The sequence below is a fragment of the Barbus barbus genome, assembly GCF_936440315.1.
Source record: "Barbus barbus genome assembly, chromosome: 24".
NCBI classification, from domain to species: Eukaryota; Metazoa; Chordata; class Actinopteri; order Cypriniformes; family Cyprinidae; genus Barbus; species Barbus barbus.
In genome coordinates this window covers 7,668,428-7,685,385 of record NC_136752.1, presented here as the reverse complement: position 1 = coordinate 7,685,385, position 16,958 = coordinate 7,668,428, and the positions used below count along the sequence as shown (strand labels likewise).

General features: G+C 37.2%; 1 protein-coding gene across 1 annotated transcript in view; it reads right to left on the bottom strand.

Moving 5' to 3' along the window:
* Positions 1-4,389: 4,389 nt before the first annotated feature.
* The window catches only part of LOC306844112 (acyl-CoA:lysophosphatidylglycerol acyltransferase 1-like), a 39,353-nt gene continuing 26,784 nt past the window's right edge, over positions 4,390-16,958 (bottom strand). The window contains exons 6-8 of the mRNA XM_079376030.1: positions 16,651-16,777; positions 5,642-5,748; positions 4,390-5,526 (exon numbers count right to left, since the gene is read on the bottom strand). Of these exons, the coding sequence (XP_079232156.1) occupies positions 5,375-5,526; positions 5,642-5,748; positions 16,651-16,777 (386 nt within the window). The 3' untranslated portion in view covers positions 4,390-5,374. The remainder of the gene's footprint in view (positions 5,527-5,641; positions 5,749-16,650; positions 16,778-16,958) is intronic.

The window sequence follows — 16,958 nt, the reverse complement described above, 5'->3', positions numbered from 1 at the left end:
AATTTTGATTAGTAATATGCATGGCTAAGAACTTCATTTGGACTTTCAAGGCGATTTTCTCAATATTTCATCCCCCCTATCATATGGTTTCCTTGATTTGAACAAAAACAGGCTACTTGTGAGACGTACCGTCTGCAGACGGACCTCTGCTTCGTTATTGAAGCTGTGCATTAGTGTAAACTCTCTGCTCGTCCGCTTGGTGGCAGCAGTGTGTTTATCGCCTCTAAAGGGTCTGGGTGTGGCAGGGCCAAAGTCCACCTGAAGCCGTTTCCACTAGAAACCGTCACAGGAAACCAGCTTTGCACATATAGCCAGAAAGACAGGAGAGAACGTCATTTCATTGTGAAAGATGCACTATTAGAGCTCTATTCAATTATGAGACACAGGTGGGTGTTTATGAGCATCGACGTGCTTCAAATGTTCTTATAAAGGCCACATAAGTGAAAAAAACACATTGAACATCTGGAAATCTCCATTTTTGCTTCATGACATGACCCCTCAAAACATAGTCATTTGTCTTTGGAAATTAGCTATTATTTTCTCACGTTATATTTTCAAGCATTGATGCCATCATTCAAAAGCTAAAGGTACAGCACATGAAGAGACCGATCTGACTGATTTTTGGCAAAACAACTAAACAAAAACCCTCTATAATCAGTCAGGACCACTTTTAAACATTCAGAAGTGTGTGTACTGATCTGATATCGGTTAGCATTTGTTTCTGAGGGCTTCCAAGAACATTTCCAGCAAAGAAAGAAAAGCACAACAAATACTTTTTCCACTTAAGGTGGAAAATCTCTCTTTTTTTTAATACCTGTGTGATCTCAAGTTTGCAGTAAGTTTTATACGTCTACATGTTCAAGACTACTGCTACCCATCTAAAAAGGCTATATATATATACACAGGTCCTTTTCAAAAAATTAGCATATTGTGATAAAGTTAATTATTTTCTGTAATGTACTGATAAACATTAGACTTTCATATATTTTAGATTCATTACAACACAACTGAAGTAGTTCAAGCCTTTTATTGTTTTAATATTGATGATTTTGGCATACAGCTCCTGAAAACCCAAAATTCCTATTTCAAAAAATTAGCATATCATGAAAAGGTTCTCTAAACGAGCTATTAACCTAATCATCTGAATCAACTAATTAACTCTAAACACCTGCAAAAGATTCCTGAGGCTTTTAAAAACTCCCAGCCTGGTTCATTATTCAAAACCGCAATCATGGGTAAGACTGCCGACCTGACTGCTGTCCAGAAGGCCATCATTGACACCCTCAAGCAAGAGGGTAAGACACAGAAAGAAATTTCTGAACGAATAGGCTGTTCCCAGAGTGCTGTATCAAGGCACCTCAGTGGGAAGTCTGTGGGAAGGAAAAAGTGTGGCAGAAAACGCAGCACAACGAGAAGAGGAGACCGGACCCTGAGGAAGATTGTGGAGAAGGACCGATTCCAGACCTTGGGGGACCTGCGGAAGCAGTGGACTGAGTCTGGAGTAGAAACATCCAGAGCCACCGTGTACAGGCGTGTGCAGGAAATGGGCTACAGGTGCCGCATTCCCCAGGTCAAGCCACTTTTGAACCAGAAACAGCGGCAGAAGCGCCTGACCTGGGCTACAGAGAAGCAGCACTGGACTGTTGCTCAGTGGTCCAAGTACGTTTTTCGGATGAAAGCTAATTTTGCATGTCATTCGGAAATCAAGGTGCCAGAGTCTGGAGGAAGACTGGGGAGAGGGAAATGCCAAAATGCCTGAAGTCCAGTGTCAAGTACCCACAGTCAGTGCTGCTGGTGTTGGTCCACTGTGTTTTATCAAGGGCAGGGTCAATGCAGCTAGCTATCAGGAGATTTTGGAGCACTTCATGCTTCCATCTGCTGAAAAGCTTTATGGAGATGATTTCATTTTTCAGCACGACCTGGCACCTGCTCACAGTGCCAAAACCACTGGTAAATGGTTTACTGACCATGGTATTACTGTGCTCAATTGGCCTGCCAACTCTCCTGACCTGAACCCCATAGAGAATCTGTGGGATATTGTGAAGAGAAAGTTGAGAGACGCAAGACCCAACACTCTGGATGAGCTTAAGGCCGATATCGAAGCATCCTGGGCCTCCATAACACCTCAGCAGTGCCACAGGCTGATTGCCTCCATGCCACGCCGCATTGAAGCAGTCATTTCTGCAAAAGGATTCCCGACCAAGTATTGAGTGCATAACTGAACATAATTATTTGAAGGTTGACTTTTTTTGTATTAAAAACACTTTTCTTTTATTGGTCGGATGAAATATGCTAATTTTTTGAGATGCCAAAATCATCAATATTAAAACAATAAAAGGCTTGAACTACTTCAGTTGTGTTGTAATGAATCTAAAATATATGAAAGTCTAATGTTTATCAGTACATTACAGAAAATAATGAACTTTATCACAATATGCTAATTTTTTGAAAAGGACCTGTATATATATAAAATAATTACATATGCTTGTATTGAACATAAGTAACCGAAGCAGCTGGCACTTTCACTGAACCGGGTACAAAACTCTTTAAAAACATAATTTTATGTTGGTTTGTTTTTGTTTTTCTCAAATGTACTAAAAATGAAGCGTGAACATTGAGAAAATGGTTTTGTACCTCGGGAAGTAAACTATATATATTGTGTTTTATTTTATATGAATTTTGCAAGTTTTTACAACTCCGTTACAAGCAGAAAATGAATAATAAAAAAAGTTGGTCTTAGGTTAAATGCTTTATTGAAAAAAAATGTAAACTAAAAGAACGCAATAAGGCCATGTACTGGTCTTACTATCATTCTGTATTTATTTTTTTAATTAACAATACAGACTGTGATTGATATACCATTATAATTTGCTTTAGTGTTGGTGTGTTTGGTGAACGAGCTTCATTCTAAGTCGTATCAAACAAATTTCTCTCAACATGGAATGGGATTTGTGCTTTTATTGCTGAAGTAATGGAACCAATTTGTACCCTATTCGCAGAAAGGACCAGCTCTGGCTCTTCTTCTGAACAAAGTGCAATATACACAGGCATCTGAGGCATATGTTTAAATATCAAAATTGATGGAATGCATGATCCAAATTTGACTGTGTATGATTCATTGGTGCATGTTCATCCAAAGAGCCTGATCAGAATGATTCAGATGAACAAACGCAACTCTGCCAAATGCTTCAGATCAATAACACTCAGAGAGGTCACTGTGGGTCACTGCTGCGCATGATTTTTTATTCCAGCACAATTAATTTGTGTGTTGTAAAATGGCTGGGTAGCTAGGAAGAGAAACAGGAGTACAAAATGAAAATTATGGACCATTCTATTGTAATTTGGTTAAACTGCTAATATATAGATATATCTCACACTTTTTTTAAAAACATAAAACCATACTTAGGAAAACAATGTTACGTCTCAATCTGACAGACAGTGAGAACGAGACGAGGAACGTCTGAGGCGTTCACGGTGACGTAGCCTGCTCTGAATGCAGTCCGCATCTAACTTGGCTTTAGTCTTCTGGCGTCATTCACATTCCAATCTGGCAAGCTATAGAAACAAAGTTCACTTTCACAGATGACATGGCTTCGGTTAAGGGGGGATGACAATTACGGTGCAATGTTTTCACCTACAAATGTCTAATTTATACATCTAAGCATCGTTTCTTGAGAACGCCACAACATGGGCATTTATTTTTGAGTACATTATTGCTGGACCTCGCCCATATTCCCTTCCGACATGAGAACACGTAGACGGACATCTTCCCCACCGACACACACACACACACACACACACACACACACAAACAGATCTAATTTCACACATGAAAAACGCAATTTTGTCTCGAGGAGAACGTTTCCATTTTCCTCAAGATAGTCTAAAGCTAGTCTAAAATATTTTGCGCCTCGGCACAAAATCGAATCTACGCCTCTGATCCTTCTGCGTGGCAGCAGTTTTAAGACGGTTTCTTTTGATGAACAGAAACGCGTCCACACGATTGCCGCAGAAGACAGCAAATAGCAGACGAGGTGACGCTCAGATACTGAGAGCAACGTAAGCACCTGCCGGGACAGAAGCTCCTCACCGCTTCTTCATCTTCTTCTTAAACATTCATGATATTTCAGAAGTAAAAACGCAGAGAGCGACCGCAGCTCTAACTCCTTTCTGTACAAGATTAACCACAGAATGAGGAAAAAGAACGTAAAATCTCAACTATTAAACCGATATTTGCCAACACTCTGATATAACATGAAGCTACCAGACATTATGTTCATCTAAAAAATAAAAAAAAAAAAAAAAAAAGCAACAGTCAGTCGCACACAATCACACAGGCAGGTTATGCTGTCACATTTACAGAAATGAGACCAGTTTGAGACTCAAAAATCAACAAATTAAAATCTTTTTAGGACAATGAACAAACACAAAAGTTCAGTCAGTAGAATGTCCGCCCCCTTTTGACCCGAAGATAAGCATATGGCTTAATTTTTGTAAAACTTTGGAAGTGAGGGGTGTTTGTCCTATCGAATCGGTCGTGTGGCAGTCATGTGGTGCGCTTGAATGTGTCTGTATGGCGTTGATTGTGTAAAGTTCTCCAGAGGACATCGTCTCCTTGTTTTAAAACAAGAACCAAGTTCGTCTTGGAAATACCCCCCCACGCGTCATCAAATCGAATCCCACTTCAGTCAGTGTAAACATCACGATCGTCCTACCGTCTCTCAATACTGACAATACACACAGAAAACAGCATCCAGTCAACACGAGATGAAACGGCCACGAGGAGGAAATGACATGAGGGCAGCACACACCGAGGGTTTTCCGTTTGGGGGATTGGGGGGGCGACAAGGATTCATAGTGCAATGAAGGCCAGAGGAGGCTCTCCCAAAGAGGACAGCAGTCTCTGAAAAAAATTCAGTCATCCTGTTTGGGAGTTAACGATAAAAAGGGGGGGGGGGGGGCCTCACGTGGCAGGACACGAGAGAAATAAGAGGACGTGACAGATCTATCTCTGGCTTATTCCTGAGCCTAATTTTGATTTAAAGTAAAAACAAAAGTAAAAAAAACAAAAAAAAAACAAAAAGGTGTGTCCACATGTGCATGAGTAAACATTTAGATGTGCATAATCTTCTCTCTGCATGTGAGCGCGCATGTGTAAACATGTTGAACTGGTTCTACGCAAATCTAAAGGATAAACGCATGTATGCATGGGCAGCTGGGATTGGGTGGATGTGTCTGAACCGCGATCGGATACAGCAATTGGAGTCGTCCTGCGGGGTACATTCAACCATCCGGCAGAGGAGAATGGCGATCAGGGCTCTTGGTCTCTGGCGTTCCCTCCTCCATCCTGCGCATTACGGTCTCCTCAGAGCGGTCAGAAGAACCAGCAGTAGATGTGATGTAGAATGCTGTACCACATGTAGCCTGAGGCGAAGGCGAACGTTTGGACGAAAAACAGCCAAACGATGTCAAGGGTCATGTTTCGGGAGACCACCTCTTTTTGGCCTTCTAGTGGAGGGAATGCTCCTGCGAGATGAAGGAAAGGTGGAGAGAACTTGTCAGCAAGTTTGGTTTTAGTTGGAGGATGAATATGTACAATCTATAGATCTGGGGAAACTAAATTCGAACGTTATCAAAGTACCTGTCTTGTAGAAGTGAGCCAGAAGTTTCTCCTTTTCCACAAATCGCTGATATAGCCAATCTGCCAGCGCTCCTGATTCTACTGGGACGTCCTTTATGGGGTATGTCCTGAAAATATAACAAATACGTATGTTATACAGAACTGAGAAATATAATCAAAATGATAAAACTATACTGACCAGCATAAAAAGCATAAACAAATTTACTAAATGAATTTTACAATAATGAAGGTAATTTAGGCAAGCAATGAAGACAGCTTGAGGGAGAAAATCTAACAGGCACTGAAAAAAACAGATGGAGCACAAATGATCCCAATTCTCAGTCTTCATCAGATCTCCCACAGTTAGCATGGTGAAGTGGAGAGCTCAGCGCTTTAGGCCGCGTGACCGATTCAGCGTTTGTGTTGATGAGATGCTTCATCTGATGACAGCAGTTTTCTGCTGAAACACGGGCCGAGCTCCGCTGAGACAGCTGAGACTTACAAACACACGACTGACTGACTGCAAACGTGTCTTACGAAAACAGAGTACAGAGAGGATGTGATTGGGCACAATATTACAACATCGTGAAGTTAGCTTCCTGACTGATCCAGTTTCTGCTTTTCTCTTTGTTTTCGAAACAGTCGACTTCCCTCTATTACTGTACTAGTAAATATTTAACCAAATTCAATAAAGAGTACATTGGCTTTAGGCTATGATAGTGTATCTCTACTGAGAGACTGGAAATTGCAACTGCATTTTTTTATACTGTTTCCTTAATACCCAACGACCTTCCTTTGGTACAAAAATTTTCAAAAACTAACATTAATACGTTTACATCAACAGAATCCTGCTTATCGAAAGGATATTAAATTAAGTTGAAATGAGCTGATAAAAACTAGTACAAATGTGTTGGAAATCAAATGTGAAGTAATATCTCCATAATCAAAATCTACAGTAAAATATTACAATAAAAATTCTATTTGGATATATTTTAAAAATGTAATGTGATGCAAAGCTGAATTTTCAGCATCATGTCTTCAGCGTCACACGATCCTTCAGAAATCATTCAAATATGCTGATTTGATGCTCAAGACATTTTTGAAATCGAATATTCCAGTTATTAATGTTGCTGCGTGTAAACCTTTTTAAGGTTATTTGATGAATATAAAGTTCAAAAGTGCTGCATATGAAATAGATCTCTTTTTCTTTTAATGAAATTAATGCAAATCTCCTATTAAACCATGTATGGAAATTTAGTGTATAATCTTTCCCAAACACAACTATGTATTATTATTTTGACTAATTTCTCAATCTCTGGTAGCACCGATGTTAATGTAGAAACATACAAAGCTGTTCACTCATTAATTTACAGTACATCCATCCATACTGTACATCTATAGCTTACTTTCTTTCGACTTGTTTATCTTCGTTCACCTTCCATCTACCACACACAAATCAATAGGTGTGGAGTAATAAGGCCCTCGGGGACAAATACCAGAAAATGCCTGGCAATAACATGAGATAAGGGCCCTGGGAACAGAAGTCACCCGAGACACCCAGAACCATCTATAGGATAGATCTGTGCATCAAATCACACGTTTCCCTCTAGAAGGACATACGGCTCCATATAGATCCGCACCGCATATGTTTGTCACGTCACATTACTGATGCATCCCACAAGCTTTCGTAATGCCATGTTGGAAGGTTTTATGTTCTATAGGGCAGGTCACCTGATGAATGAGAATACATAGATTAGCATTTTTTTTTTTTTTGTGGTTCAAATCTCAGGATGATTTTGTTCAAATTGTGAGAACTGCAAAAGTCTTGTTAGAATAGACTGAAAAAAATCGTAATGCTTTGCGGTGTATGCCATCACAAAAGTGTTTATGAACACTTTATAATTTTCAGTAGTTATTGCAAATGAAATAAAATGAAGCCTTTTTTCCCTGAAGCAGGTGAACTGAAAATTGTTGAAATTACTGCAATTGAACACAAATATAGACATGTTATTCAGTATACTACGGTACCTAGACAGATAAAACAAGGACTTAAGTGATATTTCCAAGACAGTTCATGTAATCTGTGACATTAATGTGCTACGGATTGCGATACGTTCCCTAGAGGCTCCGTAAGTCTTGAAATGGAGCATTTCCACCAAACCAATTAAACCTCTCTGTATCTCCGAGATTTGTTTCAGGGGAATTTCAGTGACCTGGTAGACTCCGTAGCCACAGAACTAATCTCTACATTCTGCTTTGTTTCCAGAGAAATGTCTGTGAAATAGACTGTACTTCTGGACAGGCATACCTTTATTCATCCATTTCAACTATTGTTGAAACTACTTGTTGAAATACTTTAAGGCTTGGTTCTATTTTTTTTTTTTACTGTGGTTAGGATTCCCTTTAATTTTGCAAAGTGACTAAGGGAGCATGGTGTGTTGGGTTTGCTTTGTGTAGCTTACCCAAAAGCCCACACCTTATTCCATGCCAAACTAGGGACTAAAAAAAAAAATCTTCCATGAAGAACATTTAAGATCCATGGAACGTTTTCAATGCACAAAAGGTTCTTTATAATATAAAAGGTTCCTAACAGAAAAACAAAAAACAATACTGTTCACCCAAAATGATTGCTCCAAAGGCATCGCTGTGAAAAGTCCCTATTGAAACCTTCACTTTTAAAGGAACACTCCACTATTTTTGAAAATTTTGCAACTCCCCAAGAGTTAAACAGTTGAGTTTTACAGTTTTTGAATCCATTCAGCCGATCTCTGGGTCTGGCGGTAGCACTTTTAGCGTAGCTTAGCATAGATCATTGAATCTAATTAGACCGTTAGAAAAATGACCAAAGACTTTCGATATTTCTCCTATTTAAAACTTGACTCTTCTGTAGTTACATCGTGTACTAAGACTGATGGAAAATGAAACGCTTGCAATTTTCGATATGGCTAGGAACTATAGTCTCACTCTGGGGTAATAATCAAGGAACTGTACCATGGGTGCAGCAGGTGGAATGATAGCCCCAGCTACCTACTTCCTTTAAGAGTGCACTGAAACCAGTTCTTCATTTCAATCACTATATCACCCACATGGCTGTGAACAGAAAGTGCCCATAACCACATTGTGTCAAACTAAGTTTGACAGGAAATACAAGTGCCTACGGAGAGTTAGTTTTGTTTTAGGCCATTTCAAAGTCAGTCAGAATTCAAATCAGACTTGAGTTTGTGATCCAGCTTCTCCTCGATTCACTGTCGCTCTCGGCACTCCTCTAGCCAGACAATGTCAAAAAACAAAGTGTGAAAAGAGCATCAGTGCCCGTTTAACAGGAAATGTTGAGTTATTGGTAGGTCACTGTTCAAGTTCAGATCCGATGCGGTGTTGTCATTTGATGGATGTCTTTCTGTATGTCTGACATAACCATACCTACCCTAACAAAATCTACTGTGCATTCATTTGTGTGTCAACAATTAACTCTATTCTTCTCCTTAAACCTATAAAGCCCACTGTATCGTATTTTCTAGCAAATTTCTAAGGCCTCTAAATTACCAATAAGTAAAATATATTTTAGTGTAATTCTAAAATTACCCACCTTCAGGTTGTTTTAAGTAATTAGTCTGTTATAAAATTGTGTTGGTACATTACGAACTATCAGAATGTCATCTGACTTTCATAGAAATATCAGAAACTTTACCAAATTGCAGGAGAGATCTGAATATAATCGAAGTGTTTTTTTCTTCAAGTATGAGCTCCATATTTGTCTATATGAGAAATGAAATTATCAAATATAATACTCAATCAAATAAAAATAAATAAAGTTTTTCTGACTATTTTACATGTCAGGCTTAGCAAAAAAACCAAACAAAAAACTAGTGCTGTCAAATGATTAATCGCATCCAAAATAAGTGTTTATTTACATAATATATGCATGTGTACATTTATTTTGTGTGTGTGTATGTATGTATGTGTGTATGTATGTGTGTCCAAGCATACTGGTCAAACATTATCATGTGGCATCCTATATATACATAAATATGGAACCACAATGACTGTATTTTTTGCTACCCTTGTAAAACTTCATTAACTCGACGCCTTTGTTTCTGTTTGCCTCTGAGGCCATTTCAGGGCAGGTGTGGGGATAAAACTGATGAGCATGTAAACGGTAAGGTGATCATAAATCATAGCAGTGCTCTCTGGACTGAATCAGCAAACACTGCACAGCAGAATAAAAGACAGTTTGCAGGGAGGCATATAAAAAAATAAAACAAAAATCTAAGGCAGTTTGTTGACCCAGTGTGATCATCCACCCACCTGGCACTAAATTGACAAAGGGCTTAAACTCAGTTTCACAGCGAGGGTTCAGAAATGGGGAGTAACACATGGAAAGAGATTAAGAATCATTCCCCATCATTTTCATCATCTCTTGTACTTGTTTAACCTTTCTTAGTAAGATCATGAAAGTGCAGTGGCTAAGGGTGTCAAAATATAATCCCAATACAAATTGTGGATAGCACCACCAGGTATTGTAATTGCACCGACGTTTACACAAAATATGATAATGGCTCGTCAAGTATGGTAATGACAGTAGGTCACATATTTGAGATTTCATGTTTATTAATTATTATTAATATACATTAAATAAAAAAAAAGACATTTTTAATTTTAAAGGGGTTATGAACTGCCTTTAGTTTTTTTGTACTGTTTTCTGAGGTCTACTTATGTTAAGATTTTTACATCAAAAAACAGTTTAGAAGTAACAGGCTATTTTCTGTCCTGTTTTTAACCCCCTCATCAGAACGCTCTGTTTGAAGAGGTGCGGCGGATTGTAGACTCTGAAGTAAATGCCCACTGCTATGATCGGCTAATAGTTGTGTATGTTTGACAGCATACAGTCATCATAGATGGATGCTGCATTGATTTAGGTCAAAATGCCTAAATTACTGACACTCTATCCTCCAATTTGATACTGTTAAGTGCTTTGACACAATCTGTATTGTTAAAACCGCTATATAAAAGGTGAAAAAAAAAAGTTACACTTGTTGCGACATAACTGTTGGCTCTAAATCCAATAATTCATGAGTTTACTAAAGCAGATCCGTTCACTCGCTGATAAGTCGGTCACGTGACCACTAAACAGCACTGTGAGATCCATTTGAACTAGCTTAAAGCTGGATGAAACAACACTGACACTAGGAGAAACACTGTGTGCAACGATACCGTCAGAAGGCTTTTCAATCTACGAATCGCCATAATTTACCATGGATTTACTGTAATAATTAGTGGACGAGTTTTTCTCTGTTTGGCGGATCAGTTCGAGGCAGACTTTTATTTTGACTGCGCTGAGAACGGCAGCGCCTGAACACACAGGGCTCACATTCTCCTTGTTAACTGTTGTCCTTAACAGTTCTGTCTATACGGATACAAGTCTGTCTAATAATCAGATAGAACTGTTAAATAAAAAACTTAAATGCATACAAAAATATTATAACGATTGCTTTTATATTGTTGGTAACAAAGGCAAACATTATACTACTTTCTCGTTTGCCGTCAGCATTCAGCAAATACACGTTTATATAATTTAAACAAATCTTAGAATGACTAATGGACATTTAATTTCACAAACCTTGCAAGCTTAGTCGAATCCAGTTGTGAGATCTTGTGAAGTGTGCATTTGTATCCTACATGATCGCGTGTGCTCTGCGTGATGGTCGGTCAGAGGAAAAGAACGATCAACAAACTTTAAATTTGTGATTTCAAACTATGCTGCGCTTTCACTGTGTGCTGTATGTAAAATGAGTGTTACCTTGGCTTTATTTGAACAATATGATTCCCAATGCACACAAACTTCCCAGAATACAGAGTGCCCTGTTGGTTACAGTGTTTACATTTTAATTATATTTTTATTAAAGGTGCCATAGAATGCACTCATATAATATTTTAAATTATTCTCTGTTATCTACATAGAAGGTATGTGGCTTAGGTAAGGGCAAAAATTCTCCAGAAATGGTTTTACATGTCTATTTACAACCCTCGGATTTTTTCCTAGAATGAAATGGTCTGTTATTACCTTATTTGGAAGGGTCATGAATAGGGCTGTATGATACAGGGGGTTGCGATACGATATATTGCGATACTGTAAGCAAGGCGATATATTGGGATATTTCTTATTTTAGGAATAGGATATATTTTTAGGAAAGATGTCATTAAGAGCACACCACAATATGCAAACCTTAGCAATAAATAAATAAATAAAATTGTTTAAGCAGAAATCAGTCCCTATAACATTCAATATTATTGAACCACTTTTTGTGCAGTACGAGTCAAGGGGAAAAAATTAAAGTGCTTGCAGGATTCTTTAGTTAAATGCATGTATAAAATATTTTATAAAATGGACCATATATATATATATATATATATATATATATATATATATATATATATATATATATATATATATATATATATATATATATAAATATATATATATATATATTTATATATATATATATATATATATATATATATAAATATATATATATTATATATATATATATATATAGACCCTGCTTTAAAAGGTTAAAAATTACATCTGCTTAGTATCAATGAAAAATAAAGTGCTTGCAGGATTCCTGAAGAAAACAAAACAATTGTAAAACAATAAAATACAGATGTTGAACATTCCCTTTCAACTTGGATTTCACAGGTTTTTCAGTTTGTATTTATGTTCCGCGTGGAATCGCCGAGACCGCGACGCGAGCACCGCCCCAACTGCACAAAACGCCCCCCAACATGGGAGAAAGCTGCAGGCTCGCGCGAAGGCTCTTCAACACGGGGCGCAGCAAGCGGCGGAACCGAGGTGGCACCCGGAGCGGACATTACCATAAAAGCCCAAATGATGCAACACTTCAGCTTTGTACACCAAAACAAGAGCTGGAACCATTCGTTCATCCTCCATTACTGGCAGCGAACTATTACTAACTACTAACGCTAACATTAGTGGCGTGCCCTAATCACAGTTAGCAACTCTCGCGAGACAAAGCAACCGCAGCTTCAAAAACAAGCCCAATATTTTTTTTTATGATTTATTATTATCAATTATTTATTACCAATAAATGAGCCTGCAACATATTAAACTGAAACCACTCTTTTATTTGAAAAGCAAAAACAGAAGCTATGACAAAAATTAGCAAACTGTAACAAAAGTGGGAACAAAACTCATCTCCAATCACCTGTGAGCAGAATAGGATTGGAGAGATGGAAAAGGAGAAAAGCACAAGAGCTTCAAAGGGGAGCTGTAACATAGCCACATATTTATAGCCTAAAATATATAGGGGTCATTCTATGGAAACGTCCATTTTTCTGTCCTTTACATAAATATTACACAAATCGTCACGGTTACAATTTTTTTTTTTATATTTTAAAATGAAACAATTTGTTATTTGACCAATTACGCCTTCTTGAGCCATCAATGTGGCAATATTTGTTTTGAATTATAAAGAATTCCAAGCACCACAAAACTGCTCGTCCCCACAGCCATGTACAGAGGGGAAGTGCTTTATTTTGAGGTCAAAAACAAGTTTCTCTACCATTTAAAGTAAAATAATGATACATAACTATCAAATAAATTACATACAAAATGCCACAGAAATTATAGAAAAAAATATCAATTATATTCAATTATAATATATATTGTCTTAAAGAAAATATTAAAAATATTATAAAAAAAGAAAAAAATCATTAAGCTGTCATTTGTGTATTCATGAAGTCAAAAGGTTATCTAATAATGTGGTCTAAGTTTAAAAGTTAAAAAAAGAAATGGCCTAAATTAAGACATCTTGCCATACCAGGCTATTCGAACCAAATGTATTTACTCAGTATTAGGATATGACTTCTTGTTTTTTATTAAAGCCCGCGATAATTAATACATTACAAGAACATTGTAAAAATGAGGCTAAAAGAAAGTCATCCCACTCCTCTACGTCTACTTCTATCATCTCTTGGATTACAGCATCATGCGCCTTCTTTCTGAATGTGATTTTTCTCCAATGAGGGGGACATTTGGCAAATTACGCTGCGGCACTTATATTATAGCACAGAGAGTCAATCAATGCATTGGAGAATACGGCGAACAAAGAAACGAAGCTGCTTGTCAGATTTCCCTAACAAGCAACCATATTTATTTATTAAATAAGCCCAAAAACACCACAACCAGGGATTTTTTCACGCAACTTTACAAAAAAAGAAGCCCAAAGTCGCATACAATATGCGGACTTGGCAACTGTGGCCCTAATGCTAGTATTTCCTGTCACTGTTTAAATAGAGAGATGAAGACTGCTCTCTAGCGGTCGGGATATGAACTCAAAACGAAACATGTACTGCCATGAATCCTGTATGATTTTTTTTTTATATCGATATTCCGTTTGAGATATTTTCTTACACCCCTAGTCATGAATAATAATGTTCAGCTCTTCTCTGATTGGCTGTTTCACAGTGCGGCTCAATGTTGAGCTCTGCTCTGATTGGCTGTTTCACAGTGCAGCTCATTTCAGTAGCTCACACAGCAAGAAGGAAACACAAGTAAAATATACATTTCAACACTTTCTCGCGCAGTTATATCGTTGGGTAATTATACTGTAAATAAAATACAGGCATCAGGGAGCCGCTATTAATATACTGGGCATTGAAACTGCTTTCAAATGCACGATCGCTTTTTACTTTCACTTTCGAGATTCGCGATCGCACAAACTCAGTTTATGCTATGGAGCGGCAGTACTTACCACACATTTTACAAGATCAGATGCTTGTCAGTGGTGCTCAGGATCTGTAAATCATTCGCCATCATCCTCATCTCTCCTTACTCTGTTTATGTGGCAAGTGAAATCTTGCGTACTGTAATGTAACAGGCTACCGCTAGCAAGGAGCTAACTTGGCTCGCGTTATTCTATTAGAACACATTATATGCTTTCCGAGCCTTTCTGAATACAGACACCATCCCTGCACTTCACATCCCCTGCACAGCCTCGAACATATTTATTGCCATGATCTGCCATTTCCGCTGTTGTCCTCACTCGTTTCTTCACAATACCTGCAGAACTTCTGATGATTCGGCTGACCTAGAACATGGGCGGGTATATGCAAATGTAAGGGGCAGAACTATTAGTGATCCCAACTGTAACGTCACAGTCGGTGTTATGTTCCGATTCGCCTATTTTTCAGTGGTCTTTAGCATTCACGAGATTTACATAAGGAGCAGGAAACAATGGTGTTTGAGGCTCACGGTACGTCATGTCCATGTAAAGAACTCTTATTATTCAGCTATGCCAAGGTCAATATAGATTTCCATTCTATGGCACCTTTAAATATTGATTTATTTGTGAAAAATACTTATCTAAAAAAATAGTCATCTAAAGTATGTGTGTTTATTTTATACTTTTATTTTTTAATCCATTTTCAAATGACTTCAAATATAAATTAACATTAAATAAAACTATATCAGCTATATATCAGCCACCCTGCTTTCCAAGATATCGGAATCAGCTGTCAAAAAAAAAAAAAAACAATATCGGTCGACCACTAGTAATAATACTAACTGCACCATGGTATTGTGGCAGAAATGTGGGATATTCATGTAAAATTTTATTATATTATTAATGTAGACCTGTATTAAATGTATTAAAAGCGTAACGGAATGTAATTACAGTATTTATAGTGTTTACGCTTTTATGCTAAATGTATTTAGACTACTACTACTGTGGTTATGATCCAAATGTATGCTACTACGGAAGACCAATGGTTAATGTTAATAAAACTGAAACAGTCAGAATAATTACATTTCAGCATAATGACGTTGTTACCATTTTTACAGATCTTATTGTTTTTGATAATGAACAAATTTCCATCTGCATCCTAACTCAATCTACTACAACAATCAAGCTACTATCAAATGTGCATTTCTAAGAGACAAACAAAACAAAACATACTAATATTGTGCTAGGTACGTGTCATCAACTCAGGCAACACAAACCTGTTTCATGATTTGGTATCACTCATTAGAACATGCAATAAAGAAATTAATTGGTCTATTTTCAGATTTTTGTTAAGGGAAAACAACTATAAAATTGTAAAGAATTCAAAAACATTGTGTTTGTCATGTCCAGACCATAAAGAGTCATTTAAAACCACAATTAACGTTGTTTCTACAACTTTGACTTAGGAGCAAAAATCTGCCTTTAAACTTGAAAGAAAAAAAAGATTTGAAATTTTGTGATTTTTTTGGGGGGGGGGGGGGGGGGGGGGGGGATTAGCCCAATCCTAATTTAAAATGAGATTTTACACCTTTGAGTAGCTAAATGTGAAATTAAAAATGCCAGAAGGTGGCAGGAAGTCAATGTTAATAAGTGAGTTACTGCGATTGAACCAAATCATTTAAACGGTTGATTCATTCAGGAACGAAAAACAGAGCTGTGGCTGTGTTTGGAAATTGGAATTATTTTTGCTGGCAAAACTGAGCAAAAACGGGCAATAATCTCTAAATTGACTTCTTGTTTATTGTAAAAATCAATATCACATTTGTAATCATGCTGATTTTGGGAGAAAAAATGCATTCATGTGATATTGATTAACTATATAGAATGATATAAATATATATATATATATATATATATATATATATATATATATATATATATATATATATATATATATATATATATATTTTCTGTCCCCATACCTTAAATTTTGTGATTAAATGCATTTTAATAGACTGAATCATGCAGTGAAAGAATGCACTCTAAATGCGCTTGGCCGCACGCGCACTTGTCTAACCTACTAGACTTCATCACGTAATGAATGCGTGCACTCTAAATTTACATTTAGTCATTTACCAGATGCTTTTTTTGGTTTTTGCGATATACTCAATGTCAAATCGCACATCGTTAAAACAACAATTACGATATTAATCGCAAACGATATATATTGCACACCCCTACCTTTGATACATTTGCGGATACAACAGTATATTAGAGAACAGTTCTTACCTGTAGTGTACATGTGTTACTGTTGGATCTCTGTAACCAAAAATCCATGTCTGAATATCCATGGGTCTTGCATTAGGGTAGGCTATGGTCACATCTATTACCCACTGTAGTCCTTTTGCTTTGTTACCTGAAGGTGAGCAGACACAGAGACTTAAGTCAGAGAAAGAGCTGTACCAATGTTAACTACAAAGGCCAATTCACTTCAATAAAGAAACGAAAAAGCACTATTCACACTCTTTCCATCCAAACACAAACTGTACTTAATAGCAATCAAGAATATAGCTTCAGAATATAGTGCATTGTTTTTT